The sequence below is a fragment of the Ictalurus punctatus genome, chromosome 4 (genome assembly GCF_001660625.3).
Source record: "Ictalurus punctatus breed USDA103 chromosome 4, Coco_2.0, whole genome shotgun sequence".
NCBI classification, from domain to species: Eukaryota; Metazoa; Chordata; class Actinopteri; order Siluriformes; family Ictaluridae; genus Ictalurus; species Ictalurus punctatus.
This window is the reverse complement of record NC_071284.1, coordinates 32,237,444-32,263,234: the sequence shown is the minus strand read 5'-3', so window position 1 is coordinate 32,263,234 and position 25,791 is coordinate 32,237,444. Positions and strand designations below refer to the sequence as shown.

The 25,791-nt window shown below is 41.3% G+C and overlaps 2 protein-coding genes across 2 annotated transcripts; both read right to left on the bottom strand.

Moving 5' to 3' along the window:
- Positions 1-1,123: 1,123 nt before the first annotated feature.
- LOC124627751 (extracellular calcium-sensing receptor-like) lies at positions 1,124-8,008 on the bottom strand. Its single transcript, XM_053678321.1, has 7 exons — positions 7,389-8,008; positions 5,521-5,682; positions 5,101-5,389; positions 3,506-4,261; positions 3,192-3,419; positions 2,205-2,325; positions 1,124-2,040 (listed from the first exon to the last, which is right to left on the bottom strand). Exons 1-7 carry the CDS (start codon positions 8,006-8,008, stop codon positions 1,124-1,126), a joined length of 3,093 nt encoding a protein of 1,030 aa, XP_053534296.1.
- An 8,375-nt stretch (positions 8,009-16,383) lies between these two features.
- On the bottom strand, positions 16,384-25,420 carry LOC124627750 (extracellular calcium-sensing receptor-like). The gene is made up of 7 exons (XM_053678320.1): positions 25,329-25,420; positions 20,783-20,944; positions 20,361-20,649; positions 18,775-19,530; positions 18,461-18,688; positions 17,464-17,584; positions 16,384-17,300 (listed from the first exon to the last, which is right to left on the bottom strand). The coding sequence occupies exons 1-7, from the start codon at positions 25,418-25,420 to the stop codon at positions 16,384-16,386; spliced, it is 2,565 nt and encodes an 854-aa protein (XP_053534295.1).
- Between the last annotated feature and the right edge of the window lie 371 nt (positions 25,421-25,791).

Sequence of the window (25,791 nt, the reverse complement as noted above, 5' to 3'; positions counted from 1 at the left end):
TATGATTCAAGCCTGTTAGTAGGGTTAAAATGTTACCTTACATTTGTGAAAACGGTAAGCAAAATAGACAATTTATTGGCTATTATTGATTTAATTTGGCATTGCATCATACAGGGCTGAGGATGTGTTTTTGTTGTTCAGATCAATGTTATCCCTGCAGGTATTTTTAAAAAATATATTATGTTGCTGCTGGCTGTGTTTTAATTAATAATGTTGTTATTTGCAATTACCACATTTGTAGAGACACCTATTAGATTGTGTTCCAGATGAGTGTTTTCTCACAGCAGCCTGTTTTGTTCCTTCCAATTCCTAGCCAACCCCCACCATTTCCTATTGCATGCTCCCTAAAGTCCTAAAGTCCTTACCTAAAGCACAACCTCTGCTGCTTGGTTATTTATATTTCTACACAATTAACAGTGCAAAGTAATGGTATTCAACATTACATGCATAGTAAATTAAATGCTTATTTCTATAATATTTACTACGTGCATGTAAGTTACTCATGGAATTTTCCAAATAAGCATATTGTGTAAATTGTGGGAAACATTTTTCCAGGTGCATGAGCAAGTAGTCTAACATGCTAGTCTTCAGTTCCCTCTGCTGATCTGATGGAAACCATAGCAGATGCATTTTAAAAATATGATTGACCATCCATAATCTAGTGCAAACATTTTTATATTTTGTATGGAGACATTATTATTTATTCTGTCATGACAGATTTAATTTTTATTTGTTAGTGATCAATTGATTGAATATTTGATTGACTGGTAGGTTTATGATTATTTACATCGAGGCATATTAATTTGAGATGATATAACCCTTCCACTTAAAAATATAAAATAATAAAAATTGACATATCAAGAATGATTCGTGCCAATAAAATAACTGATTACAAAATGCTATATAGAAAATTTATTCTATGACCAGAGATAAGACACAATTGTAACATTTTTTAATGAGAAGTTTAATCTGTTCTCATTCATATCCTTATCCATAACCACATCCATAGATGAAATTAGAATTAAATTTAACTATTATTTATTTGAACATATTTGACATTGTGTCCAACGTTAACATTTTTCAGCTAAAACGATGTGTATGTTTGCAAATTTGAACAACTTGTTTAGTAAAGTGATTTAGATGCCATTTTACCCATCATATTTTTCTTTGTGTTTAGTTCAGGTTTAAACAGAATAATGTAACATTTAGGTGTAAATATACAGAACAGTAGAGCAAAACTGGAGGCCAAAATAGCAAATATTTCCACAGCTACAGTAAATTTTCCAGGAGAGCTGACATAAGCTGGAATAAATGTGATCCACACTGCACAGAATATGAGTATGCTGAATGTGATGAATTTAGCTTCATTAAAATTATCTGGCAGCTTTCTAGCTAGAAAAGACAAAACAAGGGACAAGAAAGCAAGAACTCCTATATAACCCAGCACGGCCCAATAGCCTATAGCTGAACCCAAATTACATTCTAATATGATCTTTTCCTTGAAGTAGTTCATGTTCATGTAGGGGAAAGGAGGAGAAACTTTTAACCAAAGTACACAAATAAGAACCTGTATGAAAGTGAGAGCAAGAACAGTGAGCCTTTGCTGTAGAGGCCCAAACCATTTCATGACATTACTGCCTGGAAGTGTAGCCCTGAAGGCCATTAATACAACTATTGTTTTCCCTAGTAGACAGGAGATACAGAGCACAAAGGTGATCCCAAACGCTGGGTGACGCAGCATACAGGACCACTCAGATGGCCGTCCAATGAAAGTTAGTGAACAGAGAAAACACAGAGTCAGGGAAAACAGCAGCAGGAAGCTCAGCTCTGAGTTGTTGGCTTTAACAATTGGAGTGTCTTTTTCTATTAAAAATAAAATAGCTACTAACACAGTTAATGTAGCTCCAAGCAAAGAAACAAGAACCAATATTATCCCCATAACTTCTGTAAATGAAAGAAACTCTATGACCTTTAACATACATTTATCTCTGTCAGCATTAGACCAATATTCTCCTGGACACTGCTCACAGTTATTTGAATCTGCAAAATAATCATGGTCATTTTTTTATGAAAGAAAATCAACTTTATCTCATGGTTTTATTTATTAATGCCATTGTTCAGGAATTGTATCCTAAATAATAAAAAAAGAATACACCATGTACAAATAACAACTTGTCTGTGAAAATCTGTAATGCTGAAAATACCTGTCTGGTTACTGAACTCTCCCTCTGCACATGGTATACAGTCATAGCAGCAGACAGGCCTTCCTTTCTGTGCAGCTTTCCTGGTTCCTGGAGGACAGCTGTCACTGCACACAGACCTTGGCTTCTAATACGGACAACATATTATAGCTGTAATCAGTACTTTTCTCATACAATTCAGAAAATACACTATTTTGCTAAAAGTTTGTGGACACCTGACCAATCACACCAATGTGTGCTTGTTGAAAATCCCATTATTGATTTTGTCCCCCCTTTGCTGTTATAATTATCTCCACATTCACTTTCATGAGGTTGGGCACTGATGTCGGCCGAGAAGACCAAGTGCACAGTCAGTATTCCAATTCATTCCAATTCAATTTTCAGTAGGGTTGAGGTCAGATCTCTGTGCAGGCCACTCCAGATCTTCCACACCACCATTGGCAAACCATGTCTTTATGGACCTCATGTTGTGCACAGGGGTATTTCTCATGCTTATACAAGTTTGGGCCCCTTAATTCCAGTAAAGGGGAATTCTTAATGTTACAGCATACAAAGACATTCTGTGCTTCAGACTATGTGGCAGCAGTTTGGAGGAGGCTGGCATATGGGTGTGATGGTCAGGTGATCACATACTTGGCCATATAGTGTATACACAATAGTAACAATGTATTCATGTATTGCTACCCTCTTTTAAATTAGACTATGTATAGTAAGGTTCTATCTGACAGTTCCATGAAGCTGTTAAGTCATAATAATTTGCTTATCAGTGAAATCCAAGCAGCTTTTCAGGTTTGCATTTTTGTAATACTTTTAAGCACTATATTGGTGTAAAACTTTTCACATATATTCAGTGGTGTGTAGATAACATTAGTAGAACATTGGTTTTGTTTTGCCAGAAAGGTTATAGAGGGCCTTACAAGGCCTGTTAAAAAAACATCTATTCCAATTAATGTTTAATAAAAACTGAAAATTAGCAAATATTGGATGTACCTCTCTTGTCTCTGCTGCCCAGACAATATCTTCATCATTTAGGACAAATTGTTGTCCACTTGGCAGAGAGGCATCATAATAGCCCACGACCTTAAACTGCACTTTTCCATTGAGCCCTCGTTGCCAGTTCACCATATCATATTTTGCCACCTTTGCCCCAGTGCTATCAAACCAAACCTGTTCTCCCAATTTGGTGGTAAAATTGACCTTTTTTAGAAACTCAACAACCTTCAGCATTAAAGGAAAACAATTATTAATTTCTTAAAATATCAGTAATAGGCATAGCCTGCTTTGCTTCTCTTCTTTTGTGTTACCTGCCATGGTTGTATTGTTTTGTAATTTTCACAGCTCTGATTTTCTGTGCATCTCAACAGGCTGTGCAGAGAATGTGCAACAGCATAAACTGCATTGTATATGTTTTTTGCATATCTCAATTCTGATATATCGTCACTGTAGTTTTTAAATTGAATCATATCTTCGTATTTCCTGCAATTGTTTTCAGATTGAGAAATGTTTCCCTCTGTATGCAAGCAAGGATATATTGTTTGCCAAAATTCATTTACAACATAGTAAGCAAAACTATTAATGTTCAGTTTTCCCACATCAAAACCTATGGATCCAGCCAATATGTTGTAGCTAGCTGGTGTTACTAGATTGTCTGCAGTAATCCATCCTTCACCACAAATAATCTGGAAGCCAGTGACATTCTTTAGAATAAGGTGGTCAATTAGAATTTTCATGTCAATTTGGGCGACAACTAAGACAATTACTTTGGCTGTGCTTTTCTTAATAATATCGACCACTTTTATGATTTTGGCAGTATCTGATCTGTCAAACCTCTCAGAGTACTCAACACATATTCCCTCCTCTTTGGCAGCTTTCAAAAAAATGGATATTGCATTGTTGCCATAATCATTATCACTGTTCACAGTTCCCACCCAAGACCAGCCAAAGTGCTTGACCAAATATGCCAATGCTCTACTCTGGTAGTAGTCACTTGTAGTAGTCCTGAAAAAAGAGGGGTAAACTTTTCTGTTGCTCAAACAGTCACATGTGGCAGAGTGACTTACCTGAGGAGAGAAAAATATATTAAAAAGTAAAAAAAAAAAGTCATCTTTCACCAAAGCATTTACCTAGCAAGAGGCAATTAGACAGAAGCCTGTTTTAACAGAGAACTTGACAGCTAGCATCCAACTGAAAAACAATGTGAAAACAAAGTTTACGTATTATATTCATTATATATCAAATAATATTTAAATAAAGTTGGTAGTAAGTATAAAATTCATTTGTTTTTCTTCACTGCTTTACCCTGCCTAGGGCTGCGGTGGAGCCAGAGCCAGTCCCAGAAACTCTGGGATCAAGGCAGGAGAATTCACTTTGCACAGCAGGACACTATGCACACACACATTTACACAATCTTTCAGCCCTGGGTCAATATAGTGGCAGCTGTCTATCCGCATGTTTTTGGACAGTGCATATAAACTCTGCACAGACAATAACCCAAGCCCAGGACTGAACCCAGAACCCTGGACAAGTGAGGCAGCAATTGCATCAATGTGTCTCCGGTATAAATAAAATACATTGCTAAAAAAACAAATGCATAACTAGTCTGAACATATACATTTGAGGGAATATTAAAAATAGTTAGCACAATATACGTCCTTGTTAGAATTGTGTATCAAGGTAAAATTGAGCTTTTCATAGCTGTTGAAGTTAAAGAGACTCATTTTGGAGGATGTATGATTAGTAAGTAGATAAAAAATAAAAATAGATATATAATGATTTAAATGTAGACATTGCTCTATATTATTTATGTTATTGCTCTAATTATCCCATGTATGTTTCAAGTGTGTCCTGTAACTATTAAATAAATGATTACTAAATAATTCTTAAAATCATTGACACTTACCACTGGGATCTTAAAAGGTCCTGTAGTTCTTGTGAGTGTTATTGTGGAAGTAGACTCTGTCTCTCCTATGATAGCTTGTACTACTGCTTGTCCAGAGCAGGCATTATCTGCTGTTATGTCCATACCATTCATCAAAGCCATGGCTGCTTTCATAGATAACAATCTTGATTCACAATTGTCATAAATTCTATAACCAACTGAGATATTTGGGAGCAACCTGTTGCTTCTGTTGATTTCATCGATTGCAAATGTCATGGTCTGAGCAAGGCGGAATTCCCTGAGGTTAAGTCTACAAATATACATTCAAATCATTTAAACAATTCAATTTAATATAAAATTAAAACTAATAGAAACAATGCAGAAATACAATGCAGATTTCCAATAAATGACTCCAATGTGAAGTTTTCTACTATAACAAACCTAATGCAGATTAAAGGTTGAGGTTTTTCAGTATATGGCAGTGACTGCATTTGTGCACTACCATGTATTGGAAAGATAGCTCCGATTATCACATCTCCATCTTTAGATAGCAGAGGATATGAAGGGTTTTCCAGAATATGGCAAATTTCTCCCTCTGTCAGGCTAAAAGAAAGGAATAGTACAAGGTATAACATCACAAATTTTGTCCAGTGCTTTTCCTGGATCAGTCCTGAACAGTTATAATCTTTGTATATTTATAGACATGCTCTGGATCTTCTCTGTGATCATCTAGTTTGGACAAATCAGAGAGGTGTTGAGCTTTGTGATGTCACTCGGACAGGATAGTAGCTGTATCCCTGTTATATGCATCTGGTTTAATTCAGTCAACAATGACCACTCAAATTATTCATCAACACTATTCTAGGCTTTGTGCATGCTGGACCTGCATGTGTTGTCCAACTGTGTGGCCAATCTGTTTCATTGTTGTATTTCTTGTCTGTGTTCCCTGACCAGATTGGCAATAGATTGTGCTCCTGTGCCTCTAGAAGCCTATGGGGTCATTAACCAAACAGTAATTAAATAAGGGAGAAACCATTTGAGGCTCGGATTAAATCCTAGAGAGCAAAAGTAAATAAAGTAGTAACAGGTCCCAGCCTTATACATCCTCGGCTGCCACTCACTTCAACATTTGATTAAATCACTTGACTAGCTCATCCGTGTGGATATTGAGTAGCTCTGGCTTACCGGGAAAAGTTTCCTCAGTTCAGCAACTGAGGAGGAAGCAGGTAAAGCTGTCTTGTAATAGCTTATGCTGTTTCTTTCCTCAGGGTTACAGTCTTCATTAAACATGTGGGCATTGACCATGACCAAGATGTAATGGCAGCCCCACAGTTTCCAAAGTTTTTCAGGAACCAAAAAGTGAAAAAAAAAGAGCTTATATCTGGTGTGCTGCATTGATCTGGTGATCTGTAACTGGATTTTTAATCATCTGTGAATTATGGACGCTTTTACCCAATCAGCTTTCAACAGGAATTTTAAACAACTTGCATTGATCTATCATCACAAAACTTGATAATTATGTTCATGGATGGTCTTTCTGGTTCTATGTATCTTGGCAAGAACTGGCAACTGGAAGCACTTGGATCCCACAGATCACTGTTTGCTGCTATATTTATTATTAGGGGTGATGTCTGCCGTCAGGTTCTCTCAGCTCTTGGCCTAAGAGTAAGTGGTGTTCACAGGTAAAGATGTACCTGCTAAAAAACATTATATGGAACACTGCTGGTGCGTTAGCTAGCCCATACTGCATTAGCAGGTATTTATAGTGCCCCCCAGTGGTAATAAATGCAGTATTCCACTCCTAACCTTCTCTGATCCTGACAAGGTTGTAAGCACTTCTCAGATCTAGCTTAGTAGGGATTCTTGCCTCACGGAGTTGTTCTATGGCTGAAGAGACAAGTGGCAGTGGATAGCGATATTTGACAGTGACTGAGTTCAGTCCTTGGTAATAATTGCATGGGTGTACTTGTCACAGAATGGGACTGGAAGCGGATGCAGGTGCAGATCAAAGTCTTTATTAACAGCATGCAAAAAAAACAAACACAAGAAACGCGGTCTACGTGGAACAGGACTAGCCGGAGAAAACATTGGACAAGAGTCTAGGCATTACTTGGAAACAAAACAAGCAACTGAGACCGCTAGCATGCTATACACATTCGAACACGGATGTAGAGCTACACTTGTTAAACTCTACCACCGTTACAAGCTATAATACTGCGCGCCGTGTGCAGTCACACGAGGGGTTTAAATAGCCAACATAATTACTCTAAACATAAAGACCTGGTTCAGATTAGGCTGCACCCTCGCACATCAAGCCAATGTCCAAAAAGGAAGTGAACGAACCAAAACAAGTCACGTGTATAGTCCGAAGCTGCGCCGCAGTGCCATCTGCCGGCCATGGCGTAACAGAACCCCCCCTCCAAAGGCGCTTCTCCTGGAGCGCCAACAACCGCCTTCCAACGGGGGTCCTGGGCCCCCGGGAAAGCTGTCTCTTGCTGCCATGGAAAACGAGGCGGCCTCTGCCGGGCAGCAAACTGGTGGAGCACGCTGCCTCTGGCAGCACTGGAATGTGGGGCGCCACCCCCAGCGGCACTGGGACACTGGATGCCACCCCCGGCAGCACTGGAACACGGGGCACCACCCCCATGACCTCCTTGTAGTCCTCAAGCTGTAGCTCTGAGGTTGCCATGTTGACCTCAGGTGGGAGCTCCACAGCTGAGGCCCCTCCATAGGCCTCACGCTGCAGCTCTGAGGCCGCCATGTTGACCTCAGGCGGGAGATCCACAGCTGAGGCCTCCCTGTAGGCCTCAGGCCGGAGCTCTGCTGTCACCATCGACACATCGACGCATAGCTCTCCGGCAGCGGGGGCGTGGGAACTTGTGCGGATGGTGATGTGGTGCATGGGCCGGCTTGCTGCAGCAGCCCTCATTGCATTAGCTGGCGATCGATCTGAGCAAGTCTTTCGTCGATACGCTTACTCTCTTCCCGGAATGATCGGCCCAACTTCCCAAACTCACTGCTCATTTTGATCTGCTGCCTCCGTGTTCGGGGCACAGTATTGTGTCACGGAACGGGACCGGAAGCGGATGCAGGTGCAGATCAAAGTCTTTATTAACAGCAAACAAACAAACAAACAATCACAAGAAACGCGGTCTATGTTGAACAGGGCTTTCAGGATCAGACATGGGGCTATAGTCTAGGCATTACTCGAGAACAGAACAGGGACATGAGACCGCTAGCATGCTGCATGCATTAGCTACTGCATTAAAAGTCAGAGCTATAGCTATACATGCTAAACATTACAAACGTTACAACTAATAATACTCATGAGACATTAAGTTAATACTGCGCAAAGTGCGCAGCCACACGTGGGGTTTAAATAACCAACATAATAAAACTAAACCTAGACACCTGGCTCAAATCAAGCTACACCCTCGCACATCAGCCAATGTCTAAACAGGAAGAGAACGATCCAAAACAAGAGTCACATGTCCACTTAGAAGCCACGCCGCAGTCCCATCTGCAGGCCGTGGCGTAACAGAACCCCCCTCCTGGGCCCATGGGAACGCTGTCTCATGCTGCCACGGAAAACGAGGCAGCCTCCACCGGGCAGCAGACTGGCGGAGCACCACCCCGAGTGGTGCTAGAATGCTGGATGCCGCCCCCCGCGGCACTGGAATACAGGGCGCCACCTCTGGCTGCACTGGGACACTGGTCGCTGCCCCCCGGCATCACTGGACAGCAGGACAGCTTCCCCGGCTGGACAGGACAGCAGAATGGCCTCCTCGGCCAGGCAAGGCAACGGGACAGCTCCCTGTACCGGGCTGGACAGCGGGACAGCCTCCTTGGCTGGCCAGGGCAGCGGGATGGCTTCCTTGGCTGGACAGGGCAGTGGGACGGCCTCCTCGGCCGGGCAGGGCAGCGGGATGGCCTCCTCGGCCAGGCAGGGCAGCGGAAGGGCCTTTTCGGCGGGCAGGGGCTCCACAGCTGAGGCTTCCCCGTAGGCCTCCAAAGTTCTGGGCTAGCCTTCAGTTCCAGACTGAGCAGCATGACTGGATCTTCCGCAGGGCAGCAAGGAGGAGTGCTGTTCGGCGCTACGGGACGGGAGCTAAGCGCCTCCAGGTTGTGGAGTATCTGTGCCACCTCTGCCTGCCACCGCTTCATCTGAAAATCCTCCTGCTGCCTCCTTAGCACAGCCTGGTAATCCTCTGGGCACGGGAAGTCCTAATAGTACCGATAGCTTTGCTGGCTGCGTGGCGTTGTATGATTCCCCTGCAGTGGGAAGCTCCAGGAGTTTGGGTAGCTTTGCTGGCCGCGTGGCACCGCATAGCTCTCTGGCAGTGGGGGTGTGGGAACTTGCGCAGATGGCGACGTGGCGCATGGGCTGGCTTGCTGCAGAAGCCCTCGTTGCATTACCTGGCGATTGATCTGAGCAAGTCTTTCGTCGATACGCTTACTCTCTTCCCAGAATGAACTTCTCAAACTCGGTGCTCATGTTGATCTGCTGCTTCCGCGTTCGGGGCGCAGTATTCTGTCACTGAATGGGACTGGAAGCGGATGCAGGTGCAGAACAAAGTCTTTATTAACACCAAACAAACAAACAAACACAAGAAACACGGTCTACGTTTAACAGGACTAGCCGGATCAAACATGGGACGAAAGCCTAGGCATTACTTGGAAACAAAACAAGGAACTGAGACCGCTAGCATGCTATACGCATTCGAACACGGATGCCAATGTCCAAACAGGAAGCGAACGAATCAAAACAAGAGTCACGTGTATAGTCCGAAGCTGCGCCGCAGTGCCATCTGCCGGCCATGGTGTAACAATACTCCCCCATACTTTTTTCACAAAGAAGAAACCCGCTGCCATGGGAGAGGTGGACCGACGACTGAAAGTGGATGCCAGAGTTTCTTCAATGCAGGTTTCCATGGCTAATGCTTGGGGTCGAGATAATGGATAGGCCTTACTCTTAGGTGGGGTCATGTTGGGTAACACTTCAAAGACACAATCTCAAGGGCGATGAGGTGGAAATTCGGTGCCTTTGGTTTTATAGAAAACTTCAGTAAACTCTTCATACTCAGCAGGGATCTTGCTTTCAGCTTGGACATTGGGGCTTTCTGTGCTGGTGGTTAGACATCGTAGGTCAACAGTGACATGAAGACAATATTCCTGGCAGTAATTTGACCAATGTGTGAGCTCACCTTGGTTCTAGGAAATTCACAGATCGTGAATTTCCATCCATGGATGGCCCAAGATGATAGCATGTTTAGGATAGTTAATGACATATAAGGAGAGGTGTACAACATGAAATAATCTGGAAACAATGGGAGTGTTTTTGACAGTGATGACATGGCTGGCAGGGATGCATTTTGTTGTGGGTATTTTGAGTTCCTGTACCAAATCATGATGAATGAGATTTTTGTCGTTTTGATAACGATTTGGGTTGGCTGGAGAAATAAATTGTACACTGACATAAAAGGCCCGGCATTTCTCAGCAAACCCATCAAATTTGCCTGGAAGTGCAAAGCTGACCAGTTTATCGGGATGAGGCAGGCACTGAGCAGATGTAGTTGATTAAATGTTAGGCTAGCTTTATCCCCTCTCACTTTCACAAAGTGCGTAGATGCCATTCTGGCTCCCTTGTGACACCAGGACATCCATATACTAACCTGGATGACTGGTTAATTCTAGCACGTTCCAGGGAACTTTCAGTTCAATATTAAGATGTTGTTTTCACCCACATGAAGAGCTTGGGGCTCAGGTTGAACCTCAAGAAAAGTATGCTTTCTCCAGTGCAGAGGACAACTTTTCTAGGGGTTACATGGGATTCTACTATGATAAGGGCGTTTCTATCCACAACATGCGTAGGGTCAATCCTATCAGGATTGAGCAAGATAAAGCTGGATCTGAGCATCCCCTCCAGTCTCTATGAGAGACTGTTGGGCCTTATGGCAGCAGTAGCCAATGTCATACCATTGGGCCTATTGCGCATGAGACTGTTTCAGTGATGGCTGAAAAGTCCCGGGTTCCGCCCGCGGACGAAACCTCTGAGAGTAATCAGTGTCACACAGCGATGCCTACATCCTCTGAGAATTTGGAGTTGTCCCCAGTTTCTAACCTTGGGTCATGCTCTAGGGGCATCTCCTTATCATAAGAGGGTAATCACACATGCGTCCCTCACGGGCTGGGACGCGGTCTTAGATGGCTGTCCATCTCGTGGTCCTTGGAGTGGCACCCATCTGGAGTGGTATATAAATCACCTAAAAATGCGGGCCATATATGTAGCACTGAAAATCTTTCTTCCTCAATTAAGAGGTCACCATGTGTTAGTTGTGACACACAACACAGTGGTGGTCTCATATATCAAACACCAGGAAGGGTTATGTTCATGCCCATTCTTCAGGCAGGCACAGCTAATTCTTGGGGTAGACAACATAATTGTTGTGACAGACATCCTGTTGAGGAAGGGGCTGAGGCCAGGGGGTTGGGGGCTCCATCCTTAAGTGGTGGAGTCCATATGGTGGAGGTTCGGCCAAGTGGAAGTGAATGTGTTTGCCTCCAAGGAGACAACACACTGCCCGCTGTGGTTCACCTCACTCCACCCACACCACTGGAGCTGGACACCAGGTTGCACGTGTGGCCAAGGTCATATCTGTATGCTTTTCCCAAAATCGCTCTGCTCCCATAAGTCCTAGCGAGAATTCGCCAAGACAGTCTAGGTCTCCTGCTAGTAGCACCTTATTGGCCAGCTCAAATATGGTTCCCAGAGATAATATTCTTGCTAGACGGCACTCCATTGGAGATTCCTGCCCGCAAGGATTTACTGTCTCAAGCCGGACGGCTGATTTGTCACCCTCGATCAGAACTATGGAAACTGTAGATCTGGCCCCTGAGGGGCACCAGCTCATAGATACTGGTTTCACAACTGAGGTTGCAGAGACCATGTTGAATGCTAGAGCACCATCCATGAGGAAATAATAGGCACTCAAGTGGTGACTTTTTGTCTCATGGTGTGAGGAACATCACCTAGAACTTTGCAATAGCTACAGTCCTGGCATTCTTACAAGGATGTTTCTCAGCAGGGTTAGCTCCTTCTTCAATCAGGATCTAGTGGCCGCCATTTCGGCCAGCCACACCCCTACTGATTGAGCATCTGTGGGGCAACATCCTCTAACTTCGAGGTTTACCTTCCTGCGACCTTTCTGTGGTTCTGGAAGGTCTGTCAGGTGACCAGGTTGAGCGCTTAGAGTCAATCTCTGTGAAGCTTCTGACTCTAAAGGTAGCTCTTCTGCTGGCCCTGACATCTCTCAAGCAAGTAGGAGATCTACAAGCACTCTCTGTTGCCCCTTCCTGCCTTGACTTTGCCCCTGGATTAGCCAAGGCCTTCCTATATCCTGGGCCAGATTATATTCCTAAATGCCTACGTCTGCTGCCCAGCAAGTAGTGTTGCAAGCTTTTGCCCTCCTCTGTTTCTCACATTGGAATGAGAGAAATTGCACCTACTGTGTCCAGTAAGGGCTCTCTGTACTTACATCCACCACTCTGGCCAGAGGTGTAAGTTGAAGCAGCTGCTGGTCTGCTTTGTCAGCGACAGTAGGGGTGATGCTGTGTTAAAGCAGAGCATATCTAAATATACTGGGGCGTGCCTGTGAATTGCATCTTTTCAGATAATAGAGGCTGATGGCACGGTTCACAGGTGCCGTTTTTATATCACGCGACGCGCTTAAATACTTCTTCACCTGATCACGGCAGGCCTTTATATAGGCATGATGTTACACAAGCTTCAAATACCAGTCACGTGTGAGAGCGCTTCCCCCGGTGTGAAGCTCACGCAAGTTATAGTTTCCTTCTCAGGGAACAGGGTTACATGTGTAACCCAGACATTTTCTCTCCTTCGTGTTTCTGTTAGTGTGTGTGTGTGTGTGTGTGTGTGTGTGTGTGTGTGTGTGTGTGTGTGTGTGAGTGCGCATGTGTGTCTCTGGGCACTTTTGGATTGAATCATCGGACTCACCTTTACCTCATCAGCTCAATTAATCAGCAACGTATATATAATCCCCGATCCTTCTGCCACTCATTGCCAGATTGTTCGGGTGTGGTACATTTCCGGTCCTACTTTTGTTTCTGTTTTTTTTTTTTTTTTCTTGAACATGTTGCCTCTGGATTGATTATTAGGGATAAATTTATGAATTGAACATTTATATCCAGAATTTAAATATATTTCTGTAAAGTTGCTTTGTGGCAATGTCTAATGTTCAAACCACCATACAAATATAACTGAATTGAATTTAATTAAATACAAGCAGTTTTATATTCTGAGATTTTTATTTCTTCTGCTATGACAGATTTATTGATTGACTGATTGATTAATTGATTGATTATGTAATTTGGGGCCTGTTAATTTGAAAGATATAAATCAATGAAATTTAATGTTCTTTGGGCAAAATAGTAAATTTTCATATATCATATATGTGATTATAAACATGCATTTTGCTGAACACAAAATATATTTCTACAGGCAGAGATGTCACAATTGCAATTTTTATGATAGGTTTAATTTATTCTTATCCATATGCATATAGATGTATGTACTTAGAAGGTAGATATCTAAATGTTATTTACTTTATTACATTTGACATTGTGTGTCCAAGTTTGTCCAACATTTGTCAGCTAAACATCAGCATCAACATGATGTATTTGTTTGCAAATTTGGAAATCATGTTTCTTAAATTGATCTAGATGCCATTTTACCCATCATATTTTTCTTCGTGTTTAGTTCTGGTTTAAACACAATAATATAACATTTAGGTGTAAATATACAGAATAGTAGAGCAAAACTGGATGCCAAAATAGCAAATATCTCCACAGCTACAGTAAATTTTCCAGGAGAGCTGACATAAGATGGACTAAAGGTTATCTAGACAGCACAGAATATGAGTATGCTAAATGTGATGAATTTAGCTTCATTAAGATTGGAGCTTTCTAGCTAGACATATCGAGTCAATACAAAAAACATTTTAGATTTCCAACCATTAGTTTTCTAGCACACAATTTAATGTTACAGAAAAATGTTTGTATGTCAGTAAAGAAAACAGCATATTATGTAAGAGACCACTTGTCAGATAAAAAAAAAAAAAAAAACATAATGAAGACTGTTTTGTTGCAAAAATAAGAAGCAAATGTGAACCCTAACCCTTCTACAATTTTTTGTTTTTGCACAAATTTGAACTGAATGGGAGGTATGCCAGGAAAAAAAAGCCTTTCCTGTCTAACAAAAACATTAGAGCAAGTCTACAGTTTGCAAATGAGCATATAGGCAAGGACCAGGCCTTTTGGAATAATGTGCTCTGGACAGACAAATCAAAGGTAGTGTTGATTGGCCACAGGAACAGCTTTTCAGGAAAAACAAAACAAACAAGGCACTCCAACATTTCCTGGGTATAAGCCAACTTTTGTCAGTGGTTCATCACTGCAGTGCTGCCACTGACCTCCCTCCTTATGGGAAAACCTAAAAACCTGAGGTGGAACCCAGAGGCTCTGCAGGCATTTTAAACCTTGAAACAGAGGTTCTTGACTGCCCCATCCTGCATCACCCAGACCCCAACCTGCAATTCATCATGGAGGTTGATGCCTCCCAAAGTGGTGTTGGGGCTCTCATTTTTCAGTGACCAGGTAACCCAGCCAAACTCTAGCTATGTGTATGGGTGGAGTATTCTTTCCATGATATAGTGAAATGTTTCTGGGGCTCTAAACAAAACAAATGAAATGATGATCAATTGGTGTAACCCAAACAGAGTGAACAAAGCCATTTTTCTCAGGATATTGGAGTTAATACCCAGTAAATCCAGTCGAATAATAGTGAGCCACATCTAGCCAATCAAGCAGTTCATCAATCTGTGTTGCATTGGGTGAGCAACAAATTTAGACACCATGTTGATAAACTTTCTCTATTACAGTGAGCAGTGGAAAGAAGATAAAGAGGAAGTGAGAACAGCCACGAGAGAGAGAGAGAGAGCTGTGTGCGTGTCTGTGTGTGTAGATGTGTGATTTTGGTGAACAAGGCTGAAAAGCAAGTTTTCATTCCATTAAAACCCTTTTGAGTTGTGCCATACCTGTCTCCCATGTCCTCATTCACTTGGTAACATAGAGGACACATTTGATTATAGAATGTTTCTCAACATATGATTCAAGCCTGTTAGTAGGGTTAAAATGTTACCTTACATTTGTAAAAACTGTAAGCAACATAGACAATTTATTGGCTATTATTGATTTAATTTGGCATTGCATCATACAGGGCTGAGGATGTGTTTTTGTTGTTCAGAGCAATGTTATCCCTGCAGGTATTTTTGAAAGTATATTATGTTGCTGCTGGCTGTGTTTTAATTAATAATGTTGTTATTTGCAATTACCACATTTGTAGAGACACCTATTAGATTGTGTTCCAGATGAGTGTTTTCTCACAGCAGCCTGTTTTGTTCCTTCCAATTCCTAGCCAACCCCCACCATTTCCTATTGCATGCTCCCTAAAGTCCTAAAGTCCTTACCTAAAGCACAACCTCTGCTGCTTGGTTATTTATATTTCTACACAATTAACAGTGCAAAGTAATGGTATTCAACATTACATGCATAGTAAATTAAATGCTTATTTCTATAAAATTTACTACGTGCATGTAAGTTACTCATGGAATTTTCCAAATAAGCATGTTGTGTAAATTGTGGGAGACATTTTGCCAGGTGCATGAGCAAGTAGTCTAACATGCTAGTCTTCAGTTCCCTCTGCTGATCTTATGGAAACCATAGCAGATGCATTTTAAAAATATGATTGACCATCCATAATCTAGTGCAAACATTTTTATATTTTGTATGGAGACATTATTATTTATTCTGTCATGACAGATTTAATTTTTATTTGTTAGTGATCAATTGATTGAATATTTGATTGACTGGTAGGTTTATGATTATTTACATCAAGGCATATTAATTTGAGAAGATATAACCCTTCCATTTAAAAAAATAAAAATAAATAAATCACAAATCAAGAATGATTTGTGCCAATAAAATAACTGATTACAAAATGCTGTATAGAAAATTTCTTCTATGACCAGAGATAAGACACAATTGTGACATTTTTTAATGAGAAGTTTAATCTGTTCTCATTCATATCCTTATCCATAACCACATCCATAGATGTAATTAGATCTACGATATCTAACTATTATTTATTTGATGATATTTGACATTGTGTCCAACTTTAACATTTTTCAGCTAAAACGATGTGTATGCTTGCAGATTTGAACAACTTGTTTAGTAAAGTGATTTAGATGCCATTTTACCCATCATATTTTTCTTCGTGTTTAGTTCAGGTTTAAACAGAATAATGTAACATTTAGGTGTAAATATACAGAATAGTAGAGCAAAACTGGAGGCCAAAATAGCAAATATCTCCACAGCTACAATAAATTTTCCAGGAGAACTGACATAAGCTGGAATAAATGTGATCCACACAGCACAGAATATGAGTATGCTGAATGTGATGAATTTAGCTTCATTAAAATTATCTGGCAGCTTTCTAGCTAGAAAAGACAAAACAAGGGACAAGAAAGCAAGAACTCCTATATAACCCAGCACGGCCCAGAAACCTATAGCTGAGCCCAAGTTACATTCTAATATAATCTTTTCCTTGTAGTAGTTCATGTTCTTGTAGGGGAAAGGAGGAGAAACTTTTAACCAAAGCACACAAATAAGAACCTGTATGAAAGTGAAAGCAAGAACAGTGAGCCTTTGCTGTAGAGGCCCAAACCATTTCATGACATTACTGCCTGGAAGTGTAGCCCTGAAGGCCACTAATACAACTATTGTTTTCCCTAGTAGACAGGAGATACAGAGCACAAAGGTGATCCCAAACGCTGGGTGACGCAGCAAACAGGACCACTCAGACGGCCGTCCAATAAAAGTTAGTGAACAGAGAAAACACAGAGTCAGAGAGAACAGCAGCAGGAAGCTCAGCTCTGAGTTGTTGGCTTTAACAATTGGAGTGTCTTTTTCTATTAGAAATAAAATAGCTACTAACACAGTTAATGTAGCTCCAAACAAAGAAATAAGAACCAATATTACCCCCATAACCTCTGTAAATGAAAGAAACTCTATGACCTTTAACATACATTTATCTCTGTCAGCATTAGACCAATATTCTCCTGGACACTGCTCACAGATATTTGAATCTGAAAAATAATCATGGTCATTTTTTATGAAAGAAAATCAACTTTATCTCATGGTTTTATTTATTAATGCCATTGTTCAGGAATTGTATCCTAAATAATAAAAAGAGAATACACAATGCACAATTAACAACTTGTCTGTGAAAATTTGTAATGCTGAAAATACCTGTCTGGTTACTGAACTCTCCCTCTGCACATGGTATACAGTCATAGCAGCAGACATGCCTTCCTTTCTGTGCAGCTTTCCTGGTTCCTGGAGGACAGCTCTCACTGCACACAGACCTTGGCTTCTAATACGGACAACATATTATAGCTGTAATCAGTACTTTTCTCATACAATTCAGAAAATACACTATTTTGCTAAAAGTTTGTGGACACCTGACCAATCACACCAATGTGTGCTTGTTGAAAATTCCATTATTGATTTTGTCCCCCCTTTGCTGTTATAATTATCTCCACATTCACTTTCATGAGGTTGGGCACTGATGTCGGCTGAGAAGACCAAGTGCACAGTCAGTATTCCAATTCATTCCAATTCAATTTTCAGTAGGGTTGAGGTCAGATCTCTGTGCAGGCCACTCAAGATCTTCCACACCACCATTGGCAAACCATGTCTTTATGGACCTCATGTTGTGCACAGGGGTATTTTTCATGCTTGTACAAGTTTGGGCCCCGTAATTCCAGTAAAGGGGAATTCTTAATGCAACAGCATACAAAGACATTCTAGACAATTTTGTGCTTCAAACTATGTGGCAGCAGTTTGGAGGAGGCTGGCATATGGGTGTAATAGTCAGGTGATCACATACTTGGCCATATAGTGTATACACAATAGTAACAATGTATTCATGTATTGTTGCCCTCTTTTAAATTAGACTATGTATGATAAGGTTCTATCTGACAGATCCATGAAGCTGTTAAGTCATAATAATTTGCTTATCAGTGAAATCCAAGCAGCTTTTCAGGTTTGCATTTTTGTAATACTTTTAAGCACTATATTGGTGTAAAACTTTTCACATATATTCAGTGGTGTGTAGATAACATTAGTAGAACATTGGTTTTGTTTTGCCAGAAAGGTTATAGAGGGCCTTACAAGGCCTGTTAAAAAAACATCTATTCCAATTAATGTTTAATAAAAACTGAAAATTAGCAAATATTGGATGTACCTCTCTTGTCTCTGCTGCCCAGACAATATCTTCATCATTTAGGACAAATTGTTGTCCACTTGGCAGAGAGGCATCATAATAGCCCACAACCTTAAACTGCACTTCTCCATTGAGCCCTCGTTGCCAGTTCACCACATCATATTTTGCCACCGTTGCCCCAGTGCTATCAAACCAAACCTGTTCTCCCAATTTGGTGGTAAAATTGACCTTTTTTAGAAACTCAACAACCTTCAGCATTAAAGGAAAACAATTATTAATTTCTTAAAATATCAGTAATAGGCATAGCCTGCTTTGCTTCTCTTCTTTTGTGTTACCTGCCATGGTTGTATTGTTTTGTAATTTTCACAGCTCTGATTTTCTGTGCATCTCAACAGGCTGTGCAGAGAATGTGCAACAGCATAAACTGCATTGTATATGTTTTTTGCATATCTCAATTCTGATATATCGTCACTGTAGTTTTTAAATTGAATCATATCTTCGTATTTCCTGCAATTGTTTTCAGATTGAGAAATGTTTCCCTCTGTATGCAAGCAAGGATATATTGTTTGCCAAAATTCATTTACAACATAGTAAGCAAAACTATTAATGTTCAGTTTTCCCACATCAAAACCTATGGATCCAGCCAATATGTTGTAGCTAGCTGGTGTTACTAGATTGTCTGCAGTAATCCATCCTTCTCCACCAATAATCTGGTAACCACTGACATTCTTTAGAATAAGGTGGTCAATTAGAATGTTCATGTCAATTTGGGCGAGAACTAAGATAATTACTTTGGCTGTGTTTTTCTTAATAATATCGACCACTTTTATGATTTTGGCAGTATCTGATCTGTCAAACCTCTCAGAGTACTCAACACATATTCCCTCCTCTTTGGCAGCTTTCAAAAAAATGGATATTGCGTTGTTGCCATAATCATTATCACTGTTCACAGTTCCCACCCAAGACCAGCCAAAGTGCTTGACCAAATATGCCAATGCTCTACTCTGGTAGTAGTCACTTGTAGTAGTCCTGAAAAAAGAGGGGTACACTTTTCTGTTGCTCAAACAGTCACATGTGGCAGAGTGACTTATCTGAGGAGAGAAAAATATATTAAAAGTAAAAAAAAAAGTCATCTTTCACCAAAGCATTTACCTAGCAAGAGGCAATTAGATAGAAGCCTGTTTTAAAAGAGAATTGGACAGCTGGCATCCAACTGAAAAATAATGTGAAAACAAAGCTTACGTATTATATTCATTATATATCAAATAATATTTAAATAAAGTTGGTAGTAAGAATAAAATTCATTTGTTTTTCTTCACTGCTTTACCCTGCCTAGGGCTGCGGTGGAGCCAGAGCCAGTCCCAGAAACACTGGGATCAAGGCAGGAGAATTCACTTTGCACAGCAGGACACTATGCACACACACATTTACACAATCTTTCAGACCTGGGTCAACATAGTGGCAGCTGTCTATCCGCATCTGTTTGGACAGTGCATATAAACTCTGCACAGACAATAGCCCAAGCCCAGGACTGAACCCAGAACCCTGGACATGTGAGGCAGCAATTGCATCAATGTGTCTCCAGTATACATAAAATACATTGCTAAAAAACAAATACATAACTAGTCTGAACATATACATTTGAGGGAATATTAAAAATAGTTAACACAATATACCTCCTTGTTAGAATTGTGTATCAAGGTAAAATTGAGCTTTTCATAGCTGTTGAAGTTAAAGAGACTCATTTTGGAGGATGTATGATTAGTAAGTAGATAAAATTAGATATATAATGATTTAAATGTAGACATTGCTCTATATTATTTATGTTATTGCTCTAATTATCCCATGTATATTTCAAGTGTGTTCTTTAACTATTAAATAAATGATTACCTAAATCATTCTTAAAATCATTGACACTTACCACTGGGATCTTAAAAGGTCCTGTAGTTCTTGTGAGTGCTATTGTAGGAGTAGACTCTGACTCTCCTATGATAGCTTGTACTACTGCTTGTCCAGAGCAGGCATTATCTGCTGTTATGTCCATACCATTCATCAAAGCCATGGCTGCTTTCATAGATAACAATCTTGAGTCGCAATTGTCATAAATTCTATAACCAACTGAGATATTTGGGAGCAACCTGTTGCTTCTGTTGATTTCATCAATTGCAAATGTCATGCTCTGAGCAAGGCGGAATTCTCTGAGGTTAAACCTACAAATATACATACAAATTGTTTAAACAATTAAATATTTATTATAAAATTAAAACTAATAGAAACAATGCAGAAATACAATGCAGATTTCCAATAAATGACTCCAATGTGAAGTTTTCTACTATAACAAACCTAATGCAGATTAAAGGTTGAGGTTTTTCAGTATATGGCAGTGATTGCATTTGTGTACCACCATGTATTGAAAAGATAGCTCCGATTATAACATCTCCATCTTTAGATAGCAGAGGATATGACGGGTTTTCCAGAATATGGCAATTTTCTCCCTCTGTCAGGCTAAAAGAAAGGAATAGTACAAGGTATAACATCACAAATTTTGTCCAGTGCTTTTCCTGGATCAGTCCTGAACAGTTATAATCTTTGTATATTTATAGACATGCTCTGGGTCTTCTCTGTATGATCATCCAGTTTGGACAAATCAGAGAGATGTTGAGCTTTGTGATGTCATTGGGACAGGATAGTAGCTGTATCCCTGTTATACGCATCTGGTTTAATTCAGTCAACAATGACTTCAGTCAATCAAATTATTCATCAACACTATTCTAGGTTTTGTGCATGCTGGACCTGCATGTGTTGTCCAACTGTGTGGCCAATCTGTTTGCACTGTTGTATTTCTTGTCTGTGTTCCCTGACCAGTTTGGCAATAGATTGTGCCTCTAGAAGCCTATGGGGTCATCAACCAAATATTAATTAAATTAGCGAGAAACCATTTGAGGCTTTGATTAAATCCTAGAGAGCAAAAGTAAATAAAGTAGTAACAGGTCCCAGCCTTATACATCCTCGGCTGCCACTCACTTCAACATTTGATTAAATCACTTGACTAGCTCATCCGTGTGGATATTGAGTAGCTCTGGCTTACCTGGAAAAGTTTCCTCAGTTCAGCAACTGAGGAGGAAGCAGGTAAAGCTGTCTTGTAATAGCTTAAGCTGTTGCTTTCCTCAGGGCTACAGTCTTCATTAAACATGTGGGAATTTACCATGACCAAAATGTAATGGCAGTTTCCAAAGTTTCTCAGGAACCAAAAAGTGAAAAAATGAGCTTATATGTGGTGTGCTGCATTGATCTGGTGATCTGTAACTGGATTTTTAATCATTTGTGAATTATGGACGCTTTTTCCCAATCAGCTTTCAACAGGCATTTTGAACAACTAGCATTGATCTATCATCACAAAACTTGATAATTATGTTCATGGATGGTCTTTCTGGTTCTATGTATCTTGGCAAGAACTGGCCACTGGAAGCACTTGGACCCCACAGATCACTGTTTGCTGCTGTATTTATTATTAGGGGTGATGTCTGCCGTCAGGTTCTCTCAGCTCTTGGCCTGAGAGCAAGTGGTGTTCCCAGGTAAAGATGTACCTGCTAAAAAAGATTATATGGAACACTGCTGGTGCGTTAGCTAGCCCATACTGCATTAGCAGGTATTTATAGTGCCCCCCAGTGGTAATAAGTGCAGTCTTCCACTCCTAACCTTCTCTGATCCTGACAATGATGTAAGCACTTCTCAGATCCAGCTTAGTATAGATTCTTGCCTCACGGAGTTGTTCTAAGGCTGAAGAGATGAGTGGCAGTGGATAGCGATATTTGACAGTGACTGAGTTCAGTCCTCAGTAATAAACGCATGGGTGTACTCCCCCATCCTTTTTTTTCACAAAGAAGAAGCCTGCTGCCATGGGAGAGGTGGATGGACGAATAAAACCGGATGCCAGAGTTTCTTCAATGCAGGTTTCCATGGCTAATGCTTGGGGTTGAGATAATGGATAGGCCTTACTCTTAGGTGGAGTCATGTTGGGTAACATTTCAAGAGCACAGTCTAAAGGACAATGAGGTGGAAATTCGGTGCCTTTGGTTTTACTGAAAACTTCAGTAAACTCTTCATATTCAGCAGGGATCTTGCTTTCAGCTTGGACATTGGGGCTTTCTATGCTGGTGGTTAGACATCGTAGGTCAACAGTGACATGAAGACAATATTCCTGGCAGTAATTTCACCACTGCGTGAGCTCATCTTGGTTCTAGGAAATTGACGGATCGTGAATTTCTATCCATGGATGGCCCAAGATGATAGCATGTTAAGGAGAGTTAATGACATATAGGGAGAGGTGTTCAACATGAAATAATCTGGAACCAATGGGAGTGTTTTTAACAGTGATGACATGGCTGGCAGGGATGCATTTTGTTGTGGGTATTCTGAGTTCCTGTACCAAATCATGATGAATGAGATTGACTGCAGCTCCAGAGTCCACTACTGCTGTAACACATTTGTGGTTCCTATTAATGGAAACTTCTACGGACAAATAAAAACTCTGGTGAGGGGAGGACACAAAATTTGTGGTACTCACTTTCAGCCCTGAATCTGGTTGGCTAGATTTGTTGTGTGGACAGGAAGCATTGAGGTGGTCTTGTTTACCACAGAAGTAGCAGAGTTTTTCTTTTTAGCGGCGCTGGTGTTTCTCCATTGAGACCAGAGAATATGCAATCTGCATGCGTTCAAGTAAGTACAGGAATGTGTGAGTTGGTGTTAAAGCTGATGACTGCGGGTTGGTGCGAGTCCTGGGTCATGGACCATTTTGGAGCAGAATGTTTGTCTTCATTGCCATGGTGATAAACTCTGAGAGATTTGATCCCTCTCGCTTGCATGTGAGTTAATTCTTGATTTCATGGTTCAGACCCTCATGGAAAACGGTCTCTGGCACCACATCAATCCACCCACGTTGAGCCACTAGCATCCTAAACTGGATTGTGTAATCCGCCGCTGATCAATGGCCCTGGCGTAAATGCAGCAGCTGGATAGAAACATCTTCAGACACCACTGGATATTCAAACACCTCACGTATCTCTTAAGCGAAGTAACTGAATGAGGTGTGGATGTTAGAATCCTATATACTGGAGGCCCAGTTGAGCACTTTTCCAGTAAGCAGTGACAGAAAGCACATTTTTTGTCATTTTGACTAGATATTTGGGTTGGCTGGAGAAATAAATTGCACACTGACACAAAAGGCCCGGCATTTCTCAGCAAACCCATCAAATTTGACTGGAAATGCAAAGCTTACCAGTTTCACAGGATGAGCCGGCATTAAGCAGATGTAGTTGATTAAATGTTAGGCTAGCTTTATCCCCTCGCACTTTTACAAAGTGCATAGATGCCATTCTGGCTCCCTTGTGACACCAGTGCATCCGTGTACTAAACTACCCGGACGACTGGTTAATTCTAGCACAATCCAGGGAACTGGTGATTCTATATTAAGATGTTGTTCTCACCCACATGAAGAGCTTGGGGCTCAGGTTGAACCTCAAGAAAAATATGCTTTCTCCAGTGCAGAGGACAACTTTTCTAGGGGTTACATGGGATTCTACTATGATAAGAGCATTTCTATCCACAACATGCGTAGGGTCAATCCTATCAAGATTGAGAAAGATAAAGCTGGATCTGGGCATCCCCTCCAGTCTCTATGAGAGACTGTTGGGGCTTATGGCAGCAGCAGCCAATGTCATACCATTGGGCCTATTGCACATGAGACCGTTTCAGTGGTGGCTGAAAAGTCCCGGGTTCCGCCCGAGGACGAAACCTCTGAGAGTAATTAGTGTCACACGGCGATGCCTACATCCTCTGAGAATTTGGAGGTGTCCCCGGTTTCTAACCTTGGATCATGCTCTAGGGGCGTCTCCTTATCGCAAGAGGGTAATGACAGATGCCTCCCTCACGGGCTGGGAAACAATGATGGGCTGGGATGTGGTCTTAGATGGCTATCCATCTCGTGGTCCTTGGAGTGGCACCCATCTAGAGTGGTATGTAAATCACCTAGAAATATGGGCCATATATGTAGCACTGAAAATCTTTCTTCCTTAATTAAGAGGTCACCATGTGTCAGTTGTGACACACAACACAGTGGTGGACTCTTATCAACCACCAAGAAGGGTTACGTTCACGCCCATTGTTCAGGCTACTGTCTCAAGCGAGATGTCTGATTTGTCACCCTCGGCCGGAACTATGGAAACTGTGGGTCTGGCCCCTGAGGAGCACCAGCTCATAGATACTGGTTTCACAACTGAGGTTGCAGAGACCATGTTGAATGCTAGAGCACCATCTACAAAGAAATAGTATGCACTCAAGTGGTGACTTTTTGTCTCGTGGTGTGAGGAACATCACCTAGACCCAGTGAACTATGCAATAACTACAGTCCTGGCAATCTTACAAGGATGTTTTTCAGCAGGATTAGCTCCTTCTTCAATCAGGGTCTAGTGGCCGCCATTTCAGCCGGCCACACCCCTACTGATGGAGCCTCTGTGAGGCAACATCCTCTAACTTCGAGGTTTACCTTCCTGAGACCTTTCTGTGGTTCTGGGAGGTCTGTCAGGTGACCGAGTTAAGCCCTTAGAGTCAGTCTCTGAGAAGCTTCTGACTCTAAAGGTAGCTCTTCTGCTGGCCCTGACATCTCTCAAGCAAGTAGGAGATCTACAAGCACTCTTTGTTGCCACTTCCTGCCTTGACTTTGCCTCTTGATTAGCCAAGGCCTTCCTATATCCTAGGTTAGATTATATTTCTAAATGCCTACGTCTGCTGCCCAGCCAGTAGTGTTGCAAGCTTTTGCCCTCCTCCGTTTCTCACACTGGAATGAGGGAAATTTCACCTACTGTGTCCAGTAAGGACTCTCTGTACTTACATCCACCACTCTGGCCAGAGGTGTAAGTTGAAGCAGCTGCTGGTCTGCTTTGTCAGGGACAGTAGGAGTGATGCTGTGTTGAAGCAGTGCATGTCTAAATATACTGGGGCGTGCCTGTGAATTGCATTTTTTCAGATAATAGAGGCTGATGGCACGGTTCACAGGTGCCGTTTTTATATCACGCGACGCGCTTAAATGCCACGTCACCTGATCACAGCAGGCCTTTATATATGCATGATGTTACACAAGCTTCAAATACCGGTCACATGTGAGTGCGCTTCCCATGGTGTGAAGCTCACGCAAGTTATAGTTTCCTTTTCAGGGAACAGGGTTACATGCGTAACCCAGACGTTTTCTCTCCCTCGTGTTTCTGTTAGTGTGTGTGTGTGTGTGTGTGTGTGCATATGTGTCTCTGGGCACTTTCGGATTGAATCATCTGACTCACCTTTACCTCATCAGCTCA